Source organism: Fundulus heteroclitus, unplaced genomic scaffold (genome assembly GCF_011125445.2).
Source record: "Fundulus heteroclitus isolate FHET01 unplaced genomic scaffold, MU-UCD_Fhet_4.1 scaffold_615, whole genome shotgun sequence".
Taxonomy (NCBI): domain Eukaryota; kingdom Metazoa; phylum Chordata; class Actinopteri; order Cyprinodontiformes; family Fundulidae; genus Fundulus; species Fundulus heteroclitus.
In genome coordinates, this window is record NW_023397050.1 from 33,445 (window position 1) to 59,692 (window position 26,248).

General features: G+C 42.4%; 1 protein-coding gene across 12 annotated transcripts in view; it reads left to right on the plus strand.

Moving 5' to 3' along the window:
- Positions 1 to 26,248, plus strand: part of LOC118556348 (receptor-type tyrosine-protein phosphatase delta-like) — a gene marked incomplete at both ends in the record, with an annotated part of 57,081 nt that overhangs the window by 26,778 nt on the left and 4,055 nt on the right. For 11 of the 12 annotated variants that reach the window (XM_036133377.1, XM_036133386.1, XM_036133379.1 and 8 more), the window contains 13 exon segments: positions 59 to 153; positions 371 to 627; positions 1,757 to 1,850; positions 3,130 to 3,354; positions 3,439 to 3,599; positions 4,290 to 4,301; positions 6,021 to 6,133; positions 7,984 to 8,081; positions 12,006 to 12,129; positions 17,579 to 17,754; positions 19,691 to 19,714; positions 21,177 to 21,296; positions 25,416 to 25,570. In XM_036133377.1, the coding sequence (XP_035989270.1) occupies positions 59 to 153; positions 371 to 627; positions 1,757 to 1,850; positions 3,130 to 3,354; positions 3,439 to 3,599; positions 4,290 to 4,301; positions 6,021 to 6,133; positions 7,984 to 8,081; positions 12,006 to 12,129; positions 17,579 to 17,754; positions 19,691 to 19,714; positions 21,177 to 21,296; positions 25,416 to 25,570 (1,654 nt within the window). 12 annotated transcript variants of the gene reach the window in all.

Consider the following 26,248-nt stretch of genomic DNA (forward strand, 5'->3'; position numbering starts at 1 on the left):
GACTAACGCTGTGAATTTTTTTTTTTTTGTGTATCTTTTTTTCTGCTTTGGTCTACAGTCTTTGCCACCAACTTCAGAGTGAAGGCAGCCATGAAGAACTCGGTCCTGCTTTCTTGGGAGATCCGGGACAAGAACCCTGCCCAGCCATTTACCGTGAGTACATTTTCACTGAATTGTAAATAAAGGAGGATCGAGAGTTAACATGGATGTTTAAATAACGGGAACTAAATCGGGAACAGAAATGTACTTACGCACAGTTAGAAGCAGAAGCTACATTTTGAGATTCAGTTTAGAGTTTTGGTGGAAAATTGACTCTTTTTTTTCCCCCCCCCAGCGAATGCATCACGCTTGTTGTGAATTACATTCGCAGATCCTGTACGGAAAGGGCCAGTCTGTGGAAGTAGACGGCAAACAGACCCAGAAGCTCATAACTGGCTTGGATCCGGACACCCAGTACTCTTTTCTGCTCACGAACCGGGCCAACAGCGCTGGCGGCCTGCAGCACCGCGTCACTGCCACCACTGCCCCAGACATCCTTAAAAGCAAACCCCTCATTGTGGGAAAGACCAACGCAGACGGAATGGTGACTGTGCAGCTGCCGACCGTGCAGACGACAGCAAAAGTCAGGTAGCGATGGGTCAGGGGATGCGAACACAACATGTGTGGGTTTTGCAATAGTAAGAAGTTGTTTTCCCTGTCAGGTAGCTTACAGAGTGTTCTGCGCACCCTGTGAGATATTGTGTCTAGTTCCTGTCGTTGTTTTTGATTTATTGGCCTATAAGGAGAGATTTCAAACATTTGGCAGCAAAGCATGTCTGAAAACGCCCACAAATGAGAGCTCAGGGCTGATGCTTTCGTCTGTGTTTTGTAACCATAAAAACAAATATAGATAGCGAATGAAAGCGTTTCAGCGTTTCCAAAGCACTGGGTGACTCACTCCGCCGCTTACATTTCTCCTCTTTGCAATTGTCATGTAGTTTGTCTCTTTCAAAGTGTTTTGATTTTTTTTATCACACACCATTTTGCTCTTCTGACGTGTATCGACTGCTGTCTTAGAAGCGGTTTGTAAAGATTGTAAATGATCTCACAATCAAGTGATAACTTTTGTCCGTCTGCCCGCTTTATTTATTGATAGAAATGCACCGATCATAAATTGTTGTTTTTTTCCCCCTGATACAGTCCATTTATTCAGAATAGGACTGTATATTTCCTGTGACACTTGACGTTTAGTTTTTGATTTCCTAAAGACTGCTAACGTTATTTAATCCGCCATGTCACAGGATAGATCTCTACAAGTGGATAAACAGAGTAGCTTTGCTGTAATATGCTCAGCTTCTTGCTCTCTGCTGCTCCCTGATGTGGTAGTTTCCTGTTAAATAGCTTCTTATGTCTCTGGACTTTATCTGAATTCATTGTACATGCCTCACTGATGCAGGGGATGGCACAACCGGTTAGCCCTGATCCATTCGCTGATTGAAAAAGAAAATGACGCTTTTGTTTCTGACAGGCTAATCCCTGATTAGGGCCGGTCGTGCTTAAAATCGGACATTTTGGGTCACCAGCTGATTTCTCTGCGCATTCCTATCGATTTTTTAATTATTTACTGAGCCCCATTGCAAAAGTCAGATTTGTGGGTGCTTGAAGTTATTGTTTTAAATGGGGGGAAGGAGGGGGGTACTGCTGAAAAATGCTGAAAACCCATTTAAATGATGGTAACGAGTCCTTAGATTTGAATCCAGTCTGTGCTGTGTTGCAGGGGTTACTATGTGGTGGTGGTGCCTCTCAAGAAGCAGAGAGGAGGAAAGTTTCTGAATCCCTGGGACGATCCTGATCAGATGAATCTGGACGAGGTGAGACACCCAGCAGACTGAATGCCAGTCATAAGGCATTCGGTCTCATTTACAAGATACAGGACGGTTAAATGCTTATAGTCTAGTGAAAGTAGACCACAGGGCTATCCATAGTTCCCCCAATCTGAACAATGACTTTGCACACCATTTCTCATCTAATTCTATCTGCAGTAGTTCTAAAGACCTCATCACCTCATTATACTGTTCTGAAGGCACATTCATGGGTGTACGATTAGTTCAATAGCCTTTTATGGTGCACTTCCCAATCTGCGTCAGCACCTCAGTTGATGAGGACAAATATGCCTTGGGAACAATGCTTTCTGCAGCCTATTGTTCCTTCACTGATGGGTTTTTTTTCTGTTGTGTTGGGTAAATTATCTGAAGTTCCTTTCTTTAAAGAGGCTCTGTTTAGGATAAAAAGGTATCCGAAAGCGAGGTGCCTTTGAAAAGTTTTCATACGCCGTGAATCTTTCCATGTTATTGTCATCAAGAAACCACTAACATCAGTATTTAAAAGTCTTTCACAAATAAAAATCTGAATTCCCCCCCCCCCCTTTACTCTGATACACCGAAATAAAATCCTGTTTAATTAATTGCTGTCCGCTTAAAGCTTAATCTGCGTGTAATTTCATCTCGGTGTAAATCCAGCTGTGCTTTGAAGCCCTCAGAGGCGTGTTAGAGAACATTAGGGAACAAACAGCAGCATGAAGACCAATGAACACAGCAAACAGCTCAGGAAGAAACAGAAAGAGTATGACCCAACTGCACATCTACCGAGACATGGTCCTCCACCTTATTCAACAGGCTGGGAATTGAGAGCATTACTCAGAAAAGCAGTCTAAAGACTCATGGTAACTCTGGAGGAGCAGCTAAGATCCTTGCCCCAAAGACCACCAGCTGGCATTACAGCAAAAGGTGGTTTTGCATAGTATTGACTCAGGATGCTGCAAAGAAAACACCCCAAATGTTCCAACGTTTCCTTCTAAAGGATTTAAGCCCACAGATAATTTTCCTTCTTCTTTAGATTAAGAGCAAATGTGTGTTGTCCCAATGACTCCACTGAAGTTTGTGACTGTAATGTAAGAAAATATGAAAAGGTTACTTGGACAAGGCACTGAAAGGAAAATGACACCTAACCGTTTGCTGCAAATCTTCCACAACTCCCTAATTTCAATCAGCTTGATTCAGTACTTTTTACATCTTGTTTATTCTTTGCCATTTTTCCTTTCCTGCTGCTCTGAATAACTTTCTGACCATCTTCTGCTGCCCTCCCTTTCAGCTCCTCAGAGAGATCAACAGGACAAGCGTTAGCCGGGCCCTGCGCATCCGCAGGCAGGCTAGCCAGTCAGACCCCAGGGCCTACATCACAGCTCACTTTAAGACCCTCCCCTTAGAGTTCACTTTAGGCGACAGCCGAAACTATGGCGACTTCCGCAACCGTCCTTTGAAGGGTGGCCAGGAGTACGTCTTCTTCGTCCTCGCCCTCCTAGACCTCTCGGAAAATGTAAGCACGGCCTCATGCGCTAAGGCAGCGGTGTTGTTCGATGCAAAATTATGACAAAATGGCTAAACTTACAACTTCCTGCAGACAATGTTCTCAACCAGTCCCTATTCTGATCCGGTGACCGCGTCGGATGTGGACCCCCAGCCGATTGTTGATGAGGAGGAGGGACTGCTGTGGGTTGTAGGCCCTGTGCTGGCTGTCATTTTCATTGTGTGCATCGTCATTGCCATTCTTCTCTTTAAGAGGTAAGAGCAAAGAAAGTAGAAGAAAGATGCACTTTAGTCATTTGAAAAAAATAGAATGACTAAAGCTAAGTTATCTCATAGGTTTCTATTCAGTCTGTGTTATTTCTCTCTCTGTAATCTGTATTGTTGGCTATAGACAGATGCCAGCATTTGCATACATAAGAGATAGGGTAAGATAACGTTGCAAGCCTTTAGCGTCAATAACGATAATCATCAGCTCCTCTGGCAAGAGGTTTGTTAATGCACATAAATAATTGCTGTGACAGATGCGGCATAGCAACGTTATTAACCTTGATGTCAATAATCTGATGTTCATAAGCCCTGTAGGGTTACTTCTGGAGCTTTCTGACTGTTAATGTCCCATTTGGAGTTAAGTTGCTCTTGGAGCTGTGTTTTCTAGTATGTTATCAGATATAAGAGCGCCGTAGTGGTTGGTCATGATGTGTGTCCTGTGCAGTGCATAGCAATGAAGTTTTCTTTCTTAAATCTACCGTGGCTCTTTGTGTTCACAGGAGGTGGTATTTTGCATATCTAACGCCGTACTGAGAAAGGGATTAGTTCAAATGTGAAACAGAAAAGAAAATGATGAGTTCAGCACTGCTTTTGTCTCTGATGCTCTTTGATCGGACACTAATGGTATTCATTCTTGTCTGTCCTTTTATCTGCCCTCCCCCCTCCTTTTGGATCCAGCAAACCTGACAGGTAAACAAGCACTACTTATTTCCATTTCCTCTGGCCTACCGGGGCACTCTCTTTAAGAAAACCTCCTCAAGGAATGCCGCAGATATTAGGCTCGAGCAGTGTCAAATTATGCTAATGTTGCTTTGATAACTGTTGCCCTACCTTAAGTCTATTGGAATGGTTGTGCAGTTCAGGAGCAACAGTGTTAGTCGGTGCGCTGAATCAACATAGCAGCCAATATTGTAGGGGTGCAGTAATAACATCAGCTCAGAAGATGTGGTGATCAACAACATTGGGTTGATAGAATAAAGCTGTAGCAATATTCTGGAGTCAACAAAAAAGATCCTTCAGCTTTGTTTTTATAACCAGCTGTGTTTTAAAAATCTGTAACCAGTATAGAATAATCTACTTATAATATAGTATAGTTTGACATGCCCACACGTTGTAGTTTTATGGCTTGTCTAATTCTAGGGTGGTCTAATAGCAGAAACAAAAAAGCATTGACAGTGCTTCCTTCTTGTGTTTTCACGATCAGAATAAAACAGACTTAGAATTTCTGTTCAGGTTTGATCCGCTTGAGCGTTTTAGATTTTGAGCTAAAGATGTGCAGTCCAGAGTCATGTGAAAGATTGTGAAATATCCCTTTTGGTTTAGAAGCTGCCAGGAAGATGCTAACTTCAGCCTCATTAGCAGCTCACGGTTAGCAAGTCTTGCTATTCGCAATTCTCTTTTGTATGTTGTCTGTCACGGTTTCTTTATTCTGCTGGATGCTCACAATGCTGCTACACAAATAATTTTTAAATGGTGGAAGTATCTTTACTGCTTGTCTAACTGAATGTCGTCACGAGGCAGACGAGAACTTTTTATTAACCAACCCTGTCAACACAGCAGGTTAATTGAAGAACTCCTTCTGTTTTTACATGTTAATAAGCGTTTCAAACATAGATACAGTCAAAATAATAACTTACCTTTACTGCACCAGATGAAGTATTTTGCTGACAGCAATTGGATGGCATTTCGCAAGACTTCGCTTGAATGAGAACTATCACTGTGTTTTGACAATGGGAGATATCGAGGCAAGAAACATTGACGTATCTATAATATTGACAACGATGAAGGGTACAACAAAATGTTCTGCAGATACGGTATTTCTGGTTCACTTCAACACAGAGGAAAGAAAAAAACAGCCCCTCACCTTGAGAAAAGCAGAAACCTCTCAGGGCAGTGAGGTGGACACTTACATGTTAAGAACTAACGCTGACAACTCAGGAGAAATTGAAAGAGAATTCTTCTGGGATTCTAAGCTTTCATTTATTCAAAGCACTAGCCCCATTTGAAGTCCAGGATTGTATGTCTGGTCAGTGTGGGTACCCGTTAGTCTATCTGGGCACTCGTTGGCTCTTCTCTAGCTTTGGGGTCTTGTCTCTTGGCTTGTGATTGAGCCGTAAAACAGTTCGATACGTGATCCAACGCGGTTAGTCGACATCCAAGGGCCAGTAATAAAGTGCTACATCTTTGTGAGATCAGAGCTGCAGGTTTTGAGATTGTGTGCCCGTAGTCAGTCCTGCAGGAACTATAAACTGAAACTAGAGATCTTAGGCTAACAATAATCCTGGCCAAGGTATTGAGATATTGGGGGGGGGAAATATGTTAAGATCGGCGATGGTGTACAGATCCAAACTTAATTTCATCCAGGTGTTTTAGCCATGATATTGAGTTCAACTTTGTCTATTATTCTAGGAAAAGAGCCGAGGCTGAGGGAAGAAAAGGCAGTTTTCCCTGCAGCAAAGCCATGTCCTCCCACCATCCCACAGATCCCGTGGAGCTGCGGAGGATCAACTTCCAGACTCCAGGTATGTGGGAGACAAGCGCGGCGCTGGAGTGAGGTTTACATACTCTGATCATGGCCGTTATATTCATATAAATGTAATGGTTTTTGGGAAGTAGATTTTAGTGCATTAGTTTGAATTTATTGTGGATTTTCTCTCTACTTCATATCAATTTTATACATACAAGCTCAAAAATAAACATACACCCTTGCTAATATTTGGATAAATGTACTTTCGCAAGTTGCAGAGAAAGCGCACACTTTTTGTAAGCCCCAACAAAACTCTGGTACAATTACGGTTGGATGTTTGACCACCGTTCTAATCGGAAGTAGCAGAACTTGTTCAGATTTGTTGATGTCCTGGTAGAAATAGAGGGTTTAAGCGTAATCCACAGACTTTCGGTATGTGAAGCTTAATCTTAGCCTGCTTCGTGTATTCTAAACCTGCTTGAATGTGGGTTTGGATAATTGTCCAGCTGGAACACCCCACTCTGTCAAAGTAGGAAACAAACTGTGCTCACCAAAAGAAAGAAAGTCCATCAGGACCTCAAGGAACAACATAGGAGACACTGACATGCGAGAAAAATTGGAAACTGCTGGAACACCAGTATCATCGTCCACAGTGAAGCCAGTTTTACATCAACGTGGACTTAGAGGGTGCCAACCAGGAAAGAACAATCTGCTCCAAAATTGACACTTTCAAGCTCCACTAAAATTTACAGTTGCCCACATGGTCAAGCCTAGAGAAGAGTTTCAGAGTCCATGCGGACAAAGCTGTAAGAAAAGAGAAAAGACAGGAAGAACGTTTGTAGGAGTCCAGATGATGCTTTCCGACCTAACAACACAGCAATGGATCACACTAAGGGTCTGTTACTTAGTTTAATCTACCGTTTTGTTTAAGTTCTACAAATCAGGTAAAAGAATGAAGATAAAAGACCACCTCCATTTTCTTCAACTCCCCCTCAAGTTAACAGCTTGATGGTTAAAACGTGACTGAAAGTTAGGGACTAGTAGCAAAGGACTCAAACAAGACAACAGCTGAAAAATTAGCTTTACCTTTAAACTTGGCAATGGACCCTTATGACCTTGTGTGGATTGGGGGAATAAAATCCATATAGATTCAAACTTGTGCAACCATTTGAAGTTTTTCTTCTAAATCCTTGAAGGTGTGTGTTGCATTATCGGGTCACCCTAAAAGAGCAGCTGAAATGTGTTTTTGAAAGCAGCCCTGAAATGCGTAACACATTCATGTTTAGACGTGGAACGTGTGTCCACTACTCACCGGTACTGTACATGCAGGCTAAAAACGGTACGCGGCTGTCGCTGTTTGTTCTACTGCTGAGGTTAATTGTGATGTTGTTTCCTTTCGCAGCGTACCGCGTATCAGTGTACCGTGGTTATCGCCGGTTGTCAAGTCAGTCTATCTCTCTATCGCTCTCTTTCTGTCCCTCCCGCTCTCATTCTAATTAACCTTCCATCCCATACAGGATGAAGCCAATTTAATTAACAGCATTTCATTGAGCAACACCTGTTTGATAATCACAGAAAACAAAAAAAAAAAACATGCTGAATTCTTAACCGCCTGTGCTGTTGACTGTTTTGTTCCTCACCAGCGGTGCTCATATGCTCCCGGGACGCCTCTTTTTAAATTTTGTATATTTTTTGTACATCAGTAACATTTTATGCTCTCCGGATTACTGGAGAGAACAAATTCCCCCTAATAAAAGAACTAACCTCCATTTGCTTCTCGGGCAGAGCACTAAACATCACCACCTCAGGAACAGCAGCTTTTAATTTTTTCTTTTAAAAGAGTTCAGCCGCAAAGTGTCAGTATCAAAAAAAAAAAGCTTCTGTCTGTTTCTCTGTGCTCGGCAGGCATGGCGAGTCACCCGCCCGTCCCCATCTCTGAGCTGGCGGATCACATCGAGCGCCTCAAGGCAAACGACAATCTCAAGTTCTCTCAAGAGTACGAGGTGGGAATTCTGATTATCTCCAACTCGGGGGGGTTGGGGGGAAACTCGTCTGGTTTTGTTGCAGTCACTCATGTTTATCAGTGGCATGTCATTTTTCAATTTCAGTAGCCTCGCCTTTTGATTTGCTGAACTGGAATGATACAAGATAAAGTCCGTTTCCCTCCCCTTCACTGTCATGTTGTTCTACGCACAACTATGAGGGGGGGTGAAATCTAAAAATCTAAAATTTGCTAGCTGAGAAAGTGTTTGCTTGCAGCCAAATGGTTATCAGGCTCCCATTTCTGAGAGATGGGGGGGGGGGGGGACGGATCAAAAAGCGGCTACCAAGAAAGAAAACGCACTCGGAAATTTCTTGATTAGATGTCTTCAACTTGCAGCGCGGTTAATATGGAGCAACGAGGGCATTAACTTGGAGATAACGGCGTGCTTGAATTTGGTGACGCTCGCTGACAAAAGCGGACGGATCAGCAGAAATCTTTCCCAACGCGCCGGCTGTTACGGCAACTAGAGCTTGCATTGCAATGAGCTCCGCCGAGAGCTGTTAAAGCAGTAACAATGTTTTCTTTTGCCACAAAAGAAATATTCTGTGTCCACCAAAGAGCCTCTGGGTGAAGAAGGCCCTAATTGGCTACCACAAGAAAGAGACAGATTGTGTGTGACAGATGTATAAAGTAATTCTAGGACACATTGAGGGTAAAGTAGAAAAATAATAATAACTCGACCAAAGTGTTTAACAGGAGGAAAAGACAAAATGGTGATGGGAGAAGCTGTGTGTGCGACCGTGGTTGGCGCTGATACCGCTCTGCCGGGCCTCGCATTCCCTCTGCATGACTGTGTGCTTTGTTCGGCTCTGAACCCTCGGTGGAGGAGCAAGAGGGATGGGTGGAAGAGCGGTGGAAGAACGCGAGGGAGGCCAGAAATGATTGCGGTGCGATAATCAGACACACTTGATATTGGCACCGTGCGGAAAGCCGTCTTGAACTCGCGAGTACGCATACATGCACTCAGCCAGCACCACTCCTGTCCATTTTTTCCTCCGCAAAAACCATAATTATGTGTCGTAAAATATTCAAAATTGCTAAATTGCCTTGGCTCTCCCCTCTTTGTGCCTCTCCATTGACAGCCCCGTAATGACCTCATGTCTGCCTCTCCCAGCTAACAGCAACGGTTACACTGTAATTACCCTCCAGGAGCTTAATGGTCTGACACGACCGTCCTCTCTCTACCAGTGGAAATTTATTGTGCTTTTATCATCTTTCCCTGGTAGTGGGTATCTCTGTTGAAAGTGGAAAGTCTTTCTTGAAAAGGGATATTAGAAGGACTCATGTTCCTGTCTAGAGTTGGTAATGTTGTGCTTGTCTTTAATTTGTAGCTGTGTTTTAATAGTAGCTTGTACGTAGCTGTCGCTTCGACATTGCTTAACGTTGTTAGTTTAAAAACTCTCAGCACTGTTTAGTGGGAAATCAGTTATGTGCAACTTTAATAAAGGGCGGTGAAAAAGTAGTTGACCTCTTACAAAATTCTTCCATTTTTGCAAAATTGTTCTGATTATGAAAGAAATGTTAAGTTATTAAATGCAGTTTTTACGTGATGATATAATTTATGAAGTGTGTGAATTCTTCCACTGCGCTGTTAAAGATCCATTGCCAGTTTTTGAGAATGCTTTGGGCAATTACTTATTCCTTTTGGACCTGGTTGGTTTACAAACCACTTTCCGCTTAATGAATTGGCTCGTTATTTGTGTCAAATAAAAAAAAAACAAAAAAAAACCAGTAGACATGTTAGTGGACAATACCTCTTCATGGCCCTAAATGTCATAAACTTGACATTTTGCATCCTGTATGGAGAAACATAGGAAATAGAAGAAATTCCAACATCTCAAATATGTCTGACTTCACATTAAGGTTGTTAAAAAAAATAATGCATAGAAGAAAAATGTAAATAATTTTAAGTAGCATTGCAATTAAAGAGAAGAATAAACAGACTACAAGATAAACCATAAGCATATAATTTGGCATCTGTTTTTCATGCTGACTTCTCTTCCTGATTTAGCCCTCCCCTCTTCTCCTGTGGTTTGTGACCTGTTCATGGCTAATTTAAAGTGGTAGTAGGAACATATCAAGGGTTCAACTCCGAACCCTTTATTGTACACTCTAATGATGGAAAAGCTGACGGATTGGGTGAGGCAGGAGTGCTCATGGATTATGATGTTTGCAGACGACGTTGTGATCTACAGAGGAAGTTTAAAGCAGGGGGAACAGGGCTGGAAAGAGTGGAGGTAGGTTATGTACAGAAGAAAAATGCAGAATACACGTGGGAAAGAGAGGAAGAGAGGGGAAACAGTAACCCTCAATTTACACTGCATCCAGCTCCACTCTCCTCTGCCTCACTGTTCTTTATTTTTGGTCCTGATTTACACCTGTCATCGCCTGCAATGAGAACGACTATTGCAGAGTCATCTCAGAACTTCTGAAGATGGAAACCTGGGGAGTTGATGGAGAAGTCTGCAGTGTAGAGGGTGAATAGGAACAGTACCACCAGAGTTCCCTGCAAGGTCTCCATACTGCCGTCCAGCCCTTCATAGACACAGTCCTTTGTACGGATATACTTTGGGTGGCCAGTGAAATAGTCCAGTACCCACTGGGACATGTGGTGGTCCTCTCCTGATAACACCAGCTTGTCTCTCAAAAGGTCTGGCTGGGTGGTATAAAAGCACTGGAGAAATAGAGGGACCTGATTCTCACAGTTCATTCAGGCTTCTCTAAATGGATTGGAGATTGGAGCATCATCTTCCCCAGTCTGTACTTTCTACCCCAGGTTGCGACGTCCAGTGCTGGCGCGGGACCTTCCTCTTCAGCTCGCATGGAATGCAGGCTGACGATGAAGACAAGACAAATCATCAGTCTAGTAGTTTTCTACCAGAATTCTACAAATAATAATAAACCTTGACTAGGACAGGCAGCTGATAAGCAACAGATAAAACAGATTTTTCCCATTTTGATATTATTCTAATTCTTTGATGGTCATTCAGGACCACTGAAGGCATAGTTTTTAACTCCAGAATGGTGACAAAAGGACAGGACAAACTCAGATTTTAAAACCAGATATGTATCTGTAAAACAGTTTGTGCAGCTGTGAAAAGAATTTTTCTCATTTTGATTTAATTCCTTTTAGAAAGCTCAGACTGGACTAAAGTCGGGAGTTAGCATCAAATGTACGTCTGAGTACAACACAGTTGCAGTGATACACAGATTTGTAGTGTTCACAACAAATCTGAGTTGGTATTATTAATATTATTATAGTTCATATAGATTCTATTTCATCACAAATTTGAACTTTTGACAAACCACCACCAACACATTTATGTGCATTTATACCTTAACTGAAAACAGAGTGATCCTGTTTACAAAAGGTAAATCCATCAGCATCTCTCTTTGCTTTTCTTTTACAAAATACTTTTTCATATCAGATTTAGGAAAAGTAACTGTGGCATAAAGCTCAGACCTTGAGTTTTTTTGTGTTTGTTTTTATGTTTGTTTAATGTAATCCCACCTGAGACCCACCATAACTATTCATGAAAGCTCTGTTTGCATGATGGTTCCTATTAATCATGCTTTCACCACTAATACACAGCCTAAAAACTTTTCTGTCATCTTGTAAAAATCTGCAGCTGTGGCTGCAACATCAATCAATGCATTTGCAAGGTAGTCAATGAGGGTTTCAGGGTTCGTATTATTTTGGAATGTTTGGAAATGTCATCCCTTTTTCCAAACCAAACTATGAGAACAGTGTTGATGTTCGAAAGAGAAAGGCTCTGGTGTTATTTTTCCTCTCTTGCAATTATATAAATGTGTTTCCTGACCAACCTCAGGTACGCCAACGCTTTTGTAACACTACGTTGTTTGTCACCTTTGTGTCTTTCAGTCCATAGACCCGGCTCAGCAGTTCACTTGGGAGAACTCCAACCTTGAGGTCAACAAACCAAAGAACCGCTATGCTAATGTCATTGCGTATGATCACTCGAGGGTCATACTCTCCAGCATTGACGGTAAGACACCCTTCCATCAGACCCGCAGTTCTTTTAAAGGCTGGGTAGAGGCAGTGTCGCCAGGTCTTGCGAGAGAAACAAGTGATCTATGAAAACAAGCCCAAAATAAGCCAAACAGCAGCGTGGGCAGGTCTCTGTATATGTCTTGTTTATAGTTTTTTTATTTTACATCCCAAATAATCGACTACACGTTCAAACACAAGCCCAAAACACAACAACCTGTGATTCGCTAAATTTACAGGCGACTTTAGAACAAAACAAGCCCAAAGTCGCTCATAATAAGCAGACTCTGCAACACCGGTCGGAGGTAAATTTAGTTATGAGAAGAAAATGGTGTTGTGTGACAAGCATTCACCTCCAGAGTTGTGAAATATAGCAAGCAATTTTTTTTATATATTTACTTTCCTCTTTTACTTTCAGACTGTTGTGCACCTAACGAACGTGCAGCTCTGCGTCAATCTAGCTCCTAGCGGCAGTCAAGCTTGGATAGGTGTAATGATAAAGAAAATCTGTAGAACCTGAGCTGGGATTTTGATGCTGAGAATGCCAAAACTTGTATTGTATGTACGCATTGCAACATCACAATTATGAGTGTGACAGGATTTTTTTTTTAAGCATTCAAAGGGGGGAAAAGGTTTAGAGAAATGCTGCTGTGAATTACTAACATTACCCGATGCCTTGTTTAAACTAAGGTTTGCTGTCACGTGCAGTACAGTCGGATTAAGTTCCCGGAGTTACAATATTTCATCTACAGATTGCACATGAATTATATGACATTGTTTTTTTTTCTTATCAAACACAGAACAACACCTATTAACGCAAGAAAGAGGGAGTAAAACAAAAAGAAACAAAAAAAAAGTCAAATTAACGAATAACAGACATTTTAATAAAAATAAAAAAATAAAAACAGACCACAACCCCCATCTAGCTAGATCTGGATCTCTCGCCGTTCTGTCGTTGCATCATCCTCTGTCTCACACACCGGTGTCCTGGCTCAACACCTGTGCCAGTGCCAGGGGGCGCCTGCTGATGGTGGTACTGGAGCAGCTGCACACACTCAGTGAACTGCTATCAGCCATCAATCTTGCACGCTTCTGACTTTAACGTCCCATCTGGATCGTCATCAAATCCCAGGCTGCATTATCCCTGTGTCTGAAATGTTTATTGTCACAGATAGGGTAAGGATGCCTGCTCTCCACACCTGCTCATAAGGCTGCCGGGGCCAAAAGCTTGCTTTCACTATGGTTGTGGAGATTTCACCTACTGACGGCGATTGTAGCCAACTCCATCTTTCCTTGTCTCTTAACCTCGCTGCTGTTATCGACATTTAGCAGCATTCAAAACCATTTTTCAGCGATTCTGTCATGAATGGTTCTTTAATGGTTGTTATCGGTCGCAGAGGGGACAGCATAGGTGTGTGAGGGAGGAACCGCTGTACAATGAAATGTTTCTGTTTAAAACAAAGACAAAAGTTGTTCACGTCTTGAACCGGTTTTAGCATCCTGTAATGCCAAGTTGCACAATAAGCACATGAAACATTACTAACAGCAAATCCTGTTTTACATGTGTAGAATTAAGCCCACATTTATTCATACGCCTTGCAGAATTAGGTTTAAAGTAATCTTTTAATTTAAAACTCTAAATTTGTAGTCCGATTACTTTGTTTTATAAGCTGTGGTGGGGACACCTGTCTGCTCAGAAACAAACTTCTTGTTTTAATGAAAATATTTTTTTAATCTAAATTTGCCAGGCGTATGAGTAACTTTGAACTGTACGCAGCTCCTTACCTTAACTGTGATGGCGCTTTCATACCAGAGCTGATTGGTCTGCTTTAAATGGACCAGAGTTTGTTCCCCTTTGGCCAATGAAAACATCTCACTCATCCTGAAAACCGCTTCTTCCTGCAGTTACAACTTCCACACCAAAGAGCGCTTTTATCAGCCCGACTTGGTAGCGCTTAAGTAAAGGTCAAGCAAAGATCAGATTTTAGAGCTTACAACTGGTCGCTGGTTTGGACCAGTCAGGCTGGAAATCATCAGAACCTGGTCAACCGTGGATTTTTTACAGCGGATATTCTAACCTGCTTTCAAACACAATAATTCAATATTAAGAACAACATAAAAATAGACCAGCCAACTAAGAGACAAATGCACTAACACTTGGTGTGCGCACTTTCATCACTAAATATAAAGTATAAATATAAAATCTGCATTTTTGTCACCTAAGTAATATTAAATTGAGCAATAAACTATAAATACACTTTTCCATAAGATCTCACCTGTGTTTTCCTATAACAGGTATAAAATAGAGCGTCGATGTAGCACAACAAACTACAAATTTCAACATCAGAAGATTTGGGTCTAAAAAAAATGCGCTCTTCAGACTGCTCGGTAACACCGGTTTTTTCTGCATTCTGACCATTCGAATTATCACAAATGAGAGGAGGAAGCAAAGAAGGAAAAAAAAAAAATAGTCATAGTTCTGTTCTGATTGTGCATTTTCAAGCATGCTCACCCACCTCAACCGGGAAAGGCCTGAGGCAATGAAACCGGCTTCTCCAATGCGCAGAGAGGGAGGCAGTGGGAGGCCAAACCCAAATAGATGAGCCTTATCTGGGCAGAGCATGTGTGAGAAGCCCTTCCACCCCCGTCTGTCCTGGAGCCCTGGCTTGTCTTCCTTTCAGCTTTGAAAACATACACTCTTGAGCACGTCCAAACCCACAGTACCGCGCGCTCGTCGATGTACACACACACGCGCGCACACGCACACACTCTCTATGCTGTATATATAAAAAAAAAAAATGTATAAAAAAAAAAAAAACAGAATGTGCAAAAGCACAGATATGCACTTTTTGCTCCCAGTCTACTTCACACATTCATAAAAGCACAAGCTCTGCCAAGCCAGTACAGCCACAGAGAAAGTGGAGCTCTGTGTGCGTTTATCTGCAGAGAGCCTCTGTTTTAGTCCCTTGCATTAAGTTGAAGCACATCAGAGCATTAAAGCCGTCTGTCCTTTAAAGACTGAAGCTGATAAACATATGTTAGAAGCTCGTCTTACTGTCTGTCCCCATCCCATTTGAACTAAAATGTGTGTGTGGGGGGGGGGGGAGGAAAAATGACTTTCACTTAAAGGGGTTTGTGCGTCTGTGCTGTGTGAGATGTCGGATTGGGGTTTTTACAAGCGCACGGGTCGTCCTCAGAAAGTAATCTGCCTCAGAAAATCAGCTTCAATAATTTCTTTCCGTGGGCATTCAGCCGCCATCCCGTTTGACTTCTGCCTTTTTTTAAAACTGTAAACTGTCATCGGAAGCCTCTAAAGGATTCTCGTCTCCCACCTCGGCAGAACTGGGTCACGGCTCGACGTGCGCCGCGCCATTCTGAACGCGCGTCTTTGAGGGCGCTTTGGTGTTTTGCCGTATGCGTGCGTGTTTGAGCTGTGACTCAGTCATTTTTGGGATTATGGTATTAGGCCCTAGATGAGCGGGCCTGATCCCGAATCAGACACACACACACACACACACAGACTCTCCCACATCACACACACACACACACAATCCCCTGCAGGACAGGCAGGCAGCGTCAGCCGAGCCTTACACAGAGACGGCCTTACAGTCGTACCGCCATTGTAGGCGAAACATCCGCAGTGTACTCAGATTAGGCCCGTGATCGTCTTAGCTTGTATTATAAAACAAGACGACGGAACAATCCGACACCAGCGGACTCCGGGCCTTGTGAAAACATTAATCTCTCTACCAGGACCTTATATGATTTCCAACCTTTATTGCTTTGACATAAACCGTCTGTCAAAGCGGGAGACTTAAATAATCCATTTCCATTTTCTTCACCATACGGCTGAATAAAAGCTGAGGTTCACAGGAAGGCAAACTCATTCATCGAGAACCGCTAAGCTTTTAACCAGCTGCTTTTTTAAAAAAAACATGTTAGGTGTTCATAATGATTGCAATGATACATCCAGCTCACAAGGCAACACGATCCACTAGAACAAGATTTTAGCAGCATTTAGGGGAAGACTACAAATCCCTTTTTTAATGTTCTGTTGTTGTTTTTTTTTTGTTTTTTATAGTACTATACTCACTAGCCACGTATTAGGTATGCCTGTTCAATTGCCCTTTAACATAAGTAGTGAATCAGACAGTCACAGGGCAGCAGAAGATGGTGTATTTAAGTGATGTTGAATCTGGCTTGGTTGTTGGTACTGAACAGGTTTGTATTTCAGAAACGGCTTGTCTCACAGGCTTTTCACGCACAACCATGTCTCAAGCTCGTGGAGAATGTCAGCAAAAAAAAAAGTAAAATATCCAGTGAGCAGCAGTTCTGCGGGCACAAATGCCTCGTTATTGACGGAGTTCAGAGGAGAATGGGCAGACTGGTTGGAGAGGACAGAAAGGCAACAGCAGCGCCACTAACTAGTCCCTATGTGCAGAATGCCATCTCTAAATGCACATCATGTTGAACCTGGAAGCAGGTGGGCTGCTGCAGCAGAAGACCACGGCTGGTGCCGTTCCTGCTAGCTACTGTGGATTATTGTCTAATCACCACAGCCTACCTGAGTATTGTTGTCGAAAATGTCCAACCCTTTACCTTGGAAACACACAGCAGGAAAGCCTATCCTGTCACAAAACTCTGATAATCTCAGCCTGATTCCCTAAACATGGCAAAGAGTTCAGTGTGCTTTATTGGCCTCTACCATCTGCATATCTTAGCCCAATAAATCACATAGAATCATATAGACAGATAGACCAAGTAACCGATGATTATCCGATTTGAAAGCTTACACATAATAGTCAACATCTGTGTTTGGCATTGTGCGTTCCAGTGAAATGTGTTCCCTGCATTTAACCCGTCCCTTCGGGAGCAGTGGGCTGCCACTGTGCGCCGCCCCTTCTGGGGCTAAGGGTCTTGCTCAGAGATCCAGAGTAGCAGTCCATGGGATTTCAACCGGGGAGCTTGCAGCCTTCCCAGGACGCATGTGGCCCTGCTCCAACCAGAACTGGCAAGACATCTTGCCTGTCGCCATATTTCTTCTCTACTGAACACAAAAAATAATGTCAAACAACAGCTGCAAAAATGTCTACTGTTCTCTTGTTGCTGAGTGTCGTTGGCAGGCAGAAAAAAAGACTGCATTGGTTGACTCCATCAGTTAAACAGGGCAACTGCTTCCCACCTCAGTAATAATTGTCAAACGTAGGTACAACATGGCGCCAAGCTTTTAGCACTCACCTTTATGTTCTGGTTGATAACAAAAATGATTTCTTCTGACGAAGCCGCACGGTGACAGCAACGGGACAGATCTTTCACCAAACTGAGAAATGATGTCTCACTTTAGGCTCTTCACCCCGTCTTAGTTCACCATATGCCTCGCTTTATTCATGCGTCTTTCTCCTAATTCCTCAATCTCCTCATTTTTCCGCTGTTTTCTCATTATCCAGGTGTCCCTGGCAGTGACTATGTTAACGCCAACTACATTGATGGCTACCGCCGTCAGAACGCCTACATAGCCACCCAAGGCCCTCTTCCGGAGACCTTCGGGGATTTCTGGAGGATGGTCTGGGAGCAGCACACAGCCAACATTGTCATGATGACCAAGCTGGAGGAGAAGTCACGGGTAAGACGATGTGGTGGAACGACGATGGCGTAGAGAAAACGGCACGAACGCGGTAGAATAATCACAATTCAACATACCCAGGTTGGCCAGGACTGAAGAACCGAAAGGTCAAGGAAACTCGCACACAGTAGGAGACTGTAGAAGACGTAAAACCCATTAATCAAAGTGAATAAGACATTACATTGTATGTCTAGGGTGATTAATGGAAGCATTAGAAGCCAGTTAGGTGCAGCTATGGTAGACTAGGGAGTGTGTTGGAAGGAAATAAGGTCTATCACATAAAATAAGGTCTATCTTAATTGGGTTCTGTCACCAGAACAGTATTAAGAAATCTCAAAGCGGCACAAACTCTAGCTTAAAAAGATACAAGTTTACCTGTTGCTTTAGGTTTATTTTATATTCCCTCATGTTTTCTAATTGTATTTAGAGGCAGGGTGCACCTCAGGCTAGCGGTCAGTCACACAAGCACACTTTGCTGGGTTTTTTCATAACTTTATGTGTTGAAAGGTCAACGCACAATAATGTTTTACTGTGAAGTAGAAAGAAAAAAACGTTTTTACATTATTTATTCAAATAAAAAAGCGGAAAAGTGTGGAGTGCATTTGTATGCAGCTCTCCTGACAATGGGACCACAAAGAAATCCTCCATGGCCAATCCAGGAGTCGGACACTTGCAGACGGCACACCTGTCGGTCTGCGCGCTACAACAAATTTGGCCTGATCGAAGAGTGGTAGGAAGAAATCCGTTGTTTAAAGTAAGCCGTGACGGCTGCTGGCTCGCCATGTCCCGTTTAGGGGAGCTTGTGAAAGAAGGTTTTTTTTTAGTCAGATAAGACCAAATCTGTAACTTTAGGCGTACATGCAAAGACACTGCACATCACCATGACTACCCTGTCCCGATATTCGGACACAGCGGTGGCAGAATTATGCTGTAGGGATGCTATTCATCAGCAGGGACTGAGAGGCTACACAGGAGTTAATGAGAAGGATAGATGGGGCGAAACGCAGGACAATCCTGAATAAAAATGATCTGAGTCACAGAGCAAAAGCTAAAAAGGAATGGATGAGATCAAAGTCTATGTGCTTTTGTTGGATTGTTCTAGTCAAAGTCCAAATCTAAATCAAGTGGAGAATCTGTGCCAGGACATGAAATTTAAGTCTCACAATTGCTCTCAATCCAGTCTGGCTGAGCCTAAACTTTGCCCCTAAAAGGAAATCAAAATATATCCCAATCATGGACGTACCCCCAAAAAGACTTGAACCTGAAGTTGAAGTGAAAGGTGGTTTTACAGAAGTATTGATTGAGGGTAGTCCCATACAAATGTATTCCACACTTTTAAACAGTGTTTATTTGTAATACAGTTTCAGCCGCGTACCTTTTTCACTCCCACTTCAGTCTATCTGTGTTTGTCTGTCATGTAAAATCCCGGCGAAACACACTAACTTCTATTCGTCACGTGGCAAAGGTTAAAGAGGTTAGAATATGTTTTCAAGGCACTGCAAACAACCGTTGGTTTCAAAGCGTTTTGTTAAAGCAGCGAGCAGCACAAGGCCACATGCGGTGGATGAGAACAGAATAGAGCGGGGCAGAACATGTTGGTGAGCAAGGCCGAAAGGGGATTACAGACACAGCTAAACTGGGGCCGGTAATGAATTAGAAAGCCGTTTTGGTTCTGAGGCATTTTGCTGTTAACTGATTGTGCGCCTGAGCGAAAACCCCGCGTAATGAGAATGTCACGTAAGAATAAAATGAACAAGAATGGCTGGGGGTATGAATCATGATTAAGTGCTAACAATTATGTCCGAAGTCCTTTTCAGAAAACGATCCTTTCTCCCCGTCTGTGCTTCTTCTCCTACTAACTTGTGCTTTGTGTTAAAACTCTTGTTTCCTTTTCAACCTTTTCCAACTGTCTCTGTTGTGTCTCTCTGACCCTCAGATGCCCTCTTATTTCTTCTCTAAGGCAAGATCTCGCTTTCTCTCCTTCTAAATCCTCCCCCCCTTTTTTTAATGCACCCTTACATCCCTTTCCCCTTTATTCCCTCTGTTTGGTTTATTTCCTCCGCTGTACTGTAGTGATAATGCAGACTCGTTTTCTAAAAGGCACCCAACGTGGCCTGAAAAGTCTTTTTTTTGTTTTATAACCACTGCAGGTCAGAGACAGTATACAGCACTGTGTGCAGTTTGCATGATCACAACACTGTTTATCTTCTGTTTCCCACTATTCAAAAGAGTCGTTCACCAGTCATTGAGTAAAATCTTAGCTAACACCCGAAGTGATGATTTTATCTGTGTTGTTAAACTACTGCAAGGACAGCTTTCAATTTGGACACATTTGGCTCTCTCTTCTCCTCCCTCTCCTGTGTGACTGTATCTGTTTGAGTAGTGAGCTGCTTGCTTGAGAAACCCATTTGATCTCATTTAACACCTCTCAACGTAACATTGTCACGTGTTTACCCGTCAAGCACAAAGACCATCGCAGATGGTCCCACTGCGGGAATCTTGCCAGTATCCTTCCTCCGAGCACAAATAGAGCCACAGTCAAACTGTTGGCCCATAGATCTACGGTTAATATCGTCTTCACACTAGTAGTTTTTTTGTTTTTTTTTTGTTTGCTGGCAGCCAGCTCAGACCCCCCGTGTGGACATCCATTTCTGTCCCCGCAGTGTCTCAAGGTCTGGTGGGAAAACAACAGTTGGAAAGCTGTAATTACAGCCTGAACATCCCAGGCCAAAATGCATAATCCCCAGTCTGGAGCAATGGAATGCAGAGCAAACTGAGCCGAGCTCCCTCGCCGTCTTTGATGTGAGGACTGGAGGGATCAGCTCATAACGTTCGGTTTGCCCTCGTTTTGCCAAGGCCCCCCCCCTCCACCAACCTCTTTTATCCCCTCTGAGATTTTCTTTTCTTCCCTTTTCTTTAGCCTCTGAAGCTGAGTTGTTGAGCTACAAATATGACCGCCCTTGACCAAGAAGCTCCAGGTGCTTCGGTGGTCGTGGATGCTGGGATGTTTTATGCAGTGGGAGTTCTCGTAGGGATTTATGACAGAGTGCAGGGGAACATCGGGTGTCTAACAGCTAATCTCGTGCATTTTTACCACCAATAAGTGGATCCTTTTGAGGATTCCTCACTGTGTGGCAATATCCTCTTGACTTTATTCTTCTTCCTGTCACCTTTCACTGCACACACTCACTAAAACCCTTTTCCCACCACTGGACCAATTCTGTGTGCATATTTTATTTCTTTCAATATATCTGTCTGAATTATTTAAAGTTTGAAATTGATCTACTTTGTCACTGGACTTCTGCCCATTTTCGGTGTTGTTGTTTTGTTCTCTCTAATCTTCTTTCACAGAAATGTGCGTATATGTGGAAGAAAAAAAAAAACCTCTGCATCTCACAGCTCCTCGTCTTTTCCCCTTGTAGGTGAAATGCGATCAGTACTGGCCAACACGTGGCACGGAGACCTATGGCCTGATCCAGGTCACTCTGCTGGACACAGTGGAGCTGGCCACCTACTCCGTGAGGACCTTCACTCTTTACAAGGTAGCCCCTGGAACAGCGAGGATCTATCAAAATGAAGTGTCCATATTACGCTTTTTCAGTAGAGATGCTCCGATCGGAGGTTTGTAGAGGCTTGACCCGCAGATACTGGTTTTTGCTGATCACAATTTCTTTTGAAAAGCAAGAATAACAGAACATTTGACACCAGCATTGAAAACATTTATTTCCGACCTTCCTTTCATGAGTGGCCATTAATTATTTGAACAAGGAGCAGAGACTATGTAAGCCTGTGTGGGCAGAGCAGTCCCTATAAAGCGGGATTTTTAAGTTTTAAAAGAAAGACAAACAAATGGTAGAGTTGACATTTTAAACCGCACTTAGTGTCTTATCTTGCAGATTAGTACACTTTGCGAAGCTACCCCGACAAAAACATCCATCTCTGTGTTTTTTCTGGAGAATGTAGGGCCTTTCCTCACCTCTGAGTTTTCCTGGAGGTTCCCAGCTTTCTCCATGACATATGGCTCAACCTCACTTGGTTTTCAACATTTCTCAGAAAACATTTTTCGTCACGCATCTGTGAAAGAAAGCAAACACTGAGTCTTCTTGTGTCAGTTACAACATCCACACCGAAGGGTGTTGTCAGCGATGCCCGGTAGCTTTCGGTATGGTGCTCTCACCGATTGTAAAAACTCAACAGAAACTGAGGCTACATACATCCTGTTGCACTCAAACTCACACGCTGATACAGATTGGTTGATAACTTCGGATAAAGTGCTTTCCCCAGGGGCACATCGACACGTGACAACAGGAATCAGTTTTAAACGCCAGGTTGCTTTGTACAACAAGGAATGTCACCTTGGCTCCATTTTGCTCTCAATGTAGCAATTGTAAGTACAAAATACAAAAAAAAGTTCAATAGAAATATTTTTTGTCCATATGACTATATAAATGTTCAACAAAAGATGCAGAGATGGTAGATGTTCTTTCTGACCCTAGACCTAGGTATGTATGGCTGGAGGGTCAGTCCCCATGATCCTCTCTGCAGACCTAATTGTTGCATTGCAGTGTGGACCGGTCCTGTTTTGTGGGGGAGCCAAACCAGACAGTGATGGACAACCCCAGGACAAATTAAACAATGGCAGGGCAGAAGATGACCAGCAGCTCCTGTGGAAGGCTCTGCTTCTTAAGTTGCAGCAGGAAGTACAGTCTCTGCTGGGCCTTCTTCTGAACAGCGTTTATTTGTGATGACATCTCTTTAACTTTGAATAAGAATTCAAAAGAGTTTTCAAGCATCTCTTTGTGTGGGTCTTTTATTGGTGGTCCTACATAATAATTCCTGTTGAGAGAGCGCTCCATCACAAGTGGCCAGTCAATGTGTGTGAACATGCAATTTACCTCTAGGTGGGGAATTATGTGCTTAAAGTTGTCTGTTTATGCCTGGGAAAGTCAAAATAGCCTTACAACAAGCCAAGCATGTAACACAATTTCTTTAAAGGGACCTAGTCACATACTATGGCTTTGCAGATTTCTACAGCAGTAGCTCACTGTGGTCGCATACAAAGGTTTTCCGATTAAATGATTATGCCCTGCAGGACGGTCTACTGACGCCATCTTGCTTTCTGATAGTTATGCGGTACTGCCGGCAGCAGACATAAACAACGTTTAAAGCATTGTTTATGTCTGCTGATCATTGCTAAGTTCTTTGTGGGTTTTTTTTGTTTTTGTAGGATCATAGTATATAACTAAAGTCAAATTTGATATTCTTTGAACATCTGTTTCTGAGCTGGAGGTTATAAGATAATTTACAAAAAAACATAGAGAAAGATTTTACATATAAGAAATTAAGAGCTAAAAATAATGTGTGTATTAATACAAGATTTTCACCGTATTATTTTCAAAATCAGTTGATGTGAACGGAACGTCATCATTATTTCTTACTGTCGCTAATATAATACAGCCTATTGATCATTGTAGCTATAGTAGTTTTATAACACTCATAACTTGCCATGTGTTACTGGCATATAAACGCACGTGTAAATAATATGTTCCCAACAATGTTGAAGACACATTTTTTAATAACTAGGATAAGATTAGTATATAACAACAACACTAACTAGCTCAAAGGAATCCCTCCAATTGAGTGATCTCTGTTATAAAACAGAACCTACAGATGAGATACAAAGATACAAATTTGTCAGCACACATGGCTGACCGTGTCCCTGGGACCACGGCTGCCAGTATAATTGAAAAAAATAAATAAAAGCTTCATGGGAGTGCAAACCTTCCAGGACAAAGCTGTTAGAAGAAATACACATTCAGGTATGAGACGGATAATCTAGATAGTAGAAAAAGAGTCGATAAAATCATCCAGGCATCAACATCAAGGTATGCCAGTCTGTGATTTCACCGTCCGTCTCATTTTCAACCACAAGGGGCTCCATGGAGGAACACCCAAAGGCTGCAATATTGGCAGAAGAAAAGAAACTGGACTTTGCCTAAATACATCTTGACAAGCCCCAAAGGTTCTAGCTCAATGTCCTTTTGGACTGATGAGACACTGCTTTGTTTTGTTGTGAAAAAAATACTGTCATGGAATACAAGACAAGACAATGAGAAAACGTTTTATCCATACTCAATGGGAGGAATTCAAATTTCTGTATTTGTAATAATTATGTATCAGAACAAAAAGTGAAATTAATACAGGAGAGAATAACAGGGGATATCTTGTCAGAGATGAGGATTCAAATGACGGCCAGGGGGCCATGGCCCGGCAGCCAGAGGGAGTAAAGCGGGATAAAGACTTTAATGAAAACAAAATGACAAGGAATCCAACAGAGACGGCATAACCTGGAAATTTCCCAAGAGCAAAATGGGAAGAAGTGAATGAGAACTGGTTGTCTGTGTATACTGGCGTGATGGTTATTGGAGGCAAAAAGAGGATTTGAACTACTGGATGGGGAAGAGCGCAAGGACAGCTTCACTGTTTTAGCCAACTAAAACAGTGAAGGCTTTCACACACAGAGTAAATCAAAGTGCGTTATAGCAGGGGGAAAAAGGGAGAGAGGTTTTAAAAATTACCTCATATCAAAAAGACAAACTAAGTAATGATTAGATCATAAATACATCAGACATAATCCAAGATAAGAATGAAACATTAATAATAAAAATAAATGCTATAGGGACTGAATGGAAAATGAAGGGTGCTTTTATACCAAAGCTGTTTTGTCTCCACAGAATGCCCGTTTCTTTCAGTCTGATAGAAAACTGATGAAAGCTCATCTAAACTGTAGTATGGACCAAACAAACGGACTCTGGTCCGCCTGAATGTCGGTTCTCTTGCAGACGGAAATCCTGGCCAGTCCGCCTTTAGTGGGATAGAAAAAAAAAAGAAGACTGTTCAGCGAATCAAAGAAAAAAAGTAAACCGAAAAAAGGAAGGGATTTCTCCCATATAATTTAAACAGACAGACTAAATCATATGACAGATCTGAAAACATCTGTACCTTCAGCATTTGACCAATGAACAAAGGGCTTAAAGCTCGCTGCCACTTCTTTGGCAAGACACTTTCATATTCAATAGTCTGTGAAGATTTTATTGAGTAGTCATAAATGTGTTATTATTAGTAGTATTTGTATTATTAGTAGTATTATTATGATCTAGAATGTAAATACTTGATGACACCTCTTTTTGTTAGATATTTATAATTCATATCATTATTATATGCTGCTTTTTTTGGATTAAATGTTAGAAAGGCTTGCCATGCCATAAATTTGGGAACTGTATAATGTATTCTAGTTTCATTCACTTTCAAAGGCAAACCCAATAAAGTCCAACAATGACACTCAGATGTGGAACTATTCACTAACTAACTATCTTGTGGAAAACAACAGGAAAATCTAAAAACATAAACACAACAAAGACTCAAAGTGTAGGTTCAGTTTGACGTAACGCCAAACCAAACCTACATCCTGGGCGCCAACATATTTGTCTGAACCGATTTTTTAAGTGGTTTGTAAATGTGTGTTTTTTTTACATTCACCTTTTCAGGAAATTAACGTTTTTTTTAGCTTGGTGATTTTAAAATATTTTTTGTCAGAGATGAAATTTAAACAAAAAAGGACTGTAGCTTCATAAGGGCTCTACCTTTTTTTGTTCCTTCAGAGCGGCTCTAACGAGAAGCGTGAGGTTCGTCACTTCCAGTTCACCGCCTGGCCGGACCACGGGGTCCCTGAACATCCCACCCCGTTCTTGGCCTTCCTTCGCCGGGTCAAGGCCTGCAACCCTCCCGATGCCGGACCCATGATTGTGCATTGCAGGTGGGTCTGAAATACTATAACATGGTGTTATCAGCTACTGGGGTGTAATTATGCCAATTCAGTAAATGCAAAAAGAAAAACCAACCTGATCCTCAAAATGCATTTTTTTGGGGGGTGGGATTTGGGGTTTTAGTTCATGAAAATGAGCCAGAGTGTAAGGGCACGTGTTTAAAACTTTTCAGACAGCCTGGAATTACCTGCCAGTATTCAAACCCCCAAACCACCGTGGCTGGCTTAGGCTCCCGGATTCCTTTCTTCACGAAATGCACCATCTCAAACATTTCCCATGATTACTTTCCAGTGTTGAAAATTGGCCATTCATGCTGCTGAAGAAGCTGGGTTCATAAGTTTACATTTAAATGAGTTGCTGTCTAAGCAGCGGGAGGCTCATTTGCTGGATGGAGGAAGATTCTGAGAACGTGTCATTACTGTCACGGCGCAGCGTCGAGCTCCAGCGCTGGAAAGAAACAGCTATTTGCTTTTACCAGCGAGGGAGAGAGAGAGAGAGGGCGAGCGAGCGAGGAGAGGAAAAAGAAAGGATAGCTGAGTGGAGAAAATATGGAGCAGAAGCTCTCAGGAGGAGGAATTAGTGGAGTATGGACGTGGAGGAAGATAGGGAGGGGGATCGGAGACAATGATTGAGAGAAAGTGGTACCGGGGGGGGGAGTGGGAGTTAGT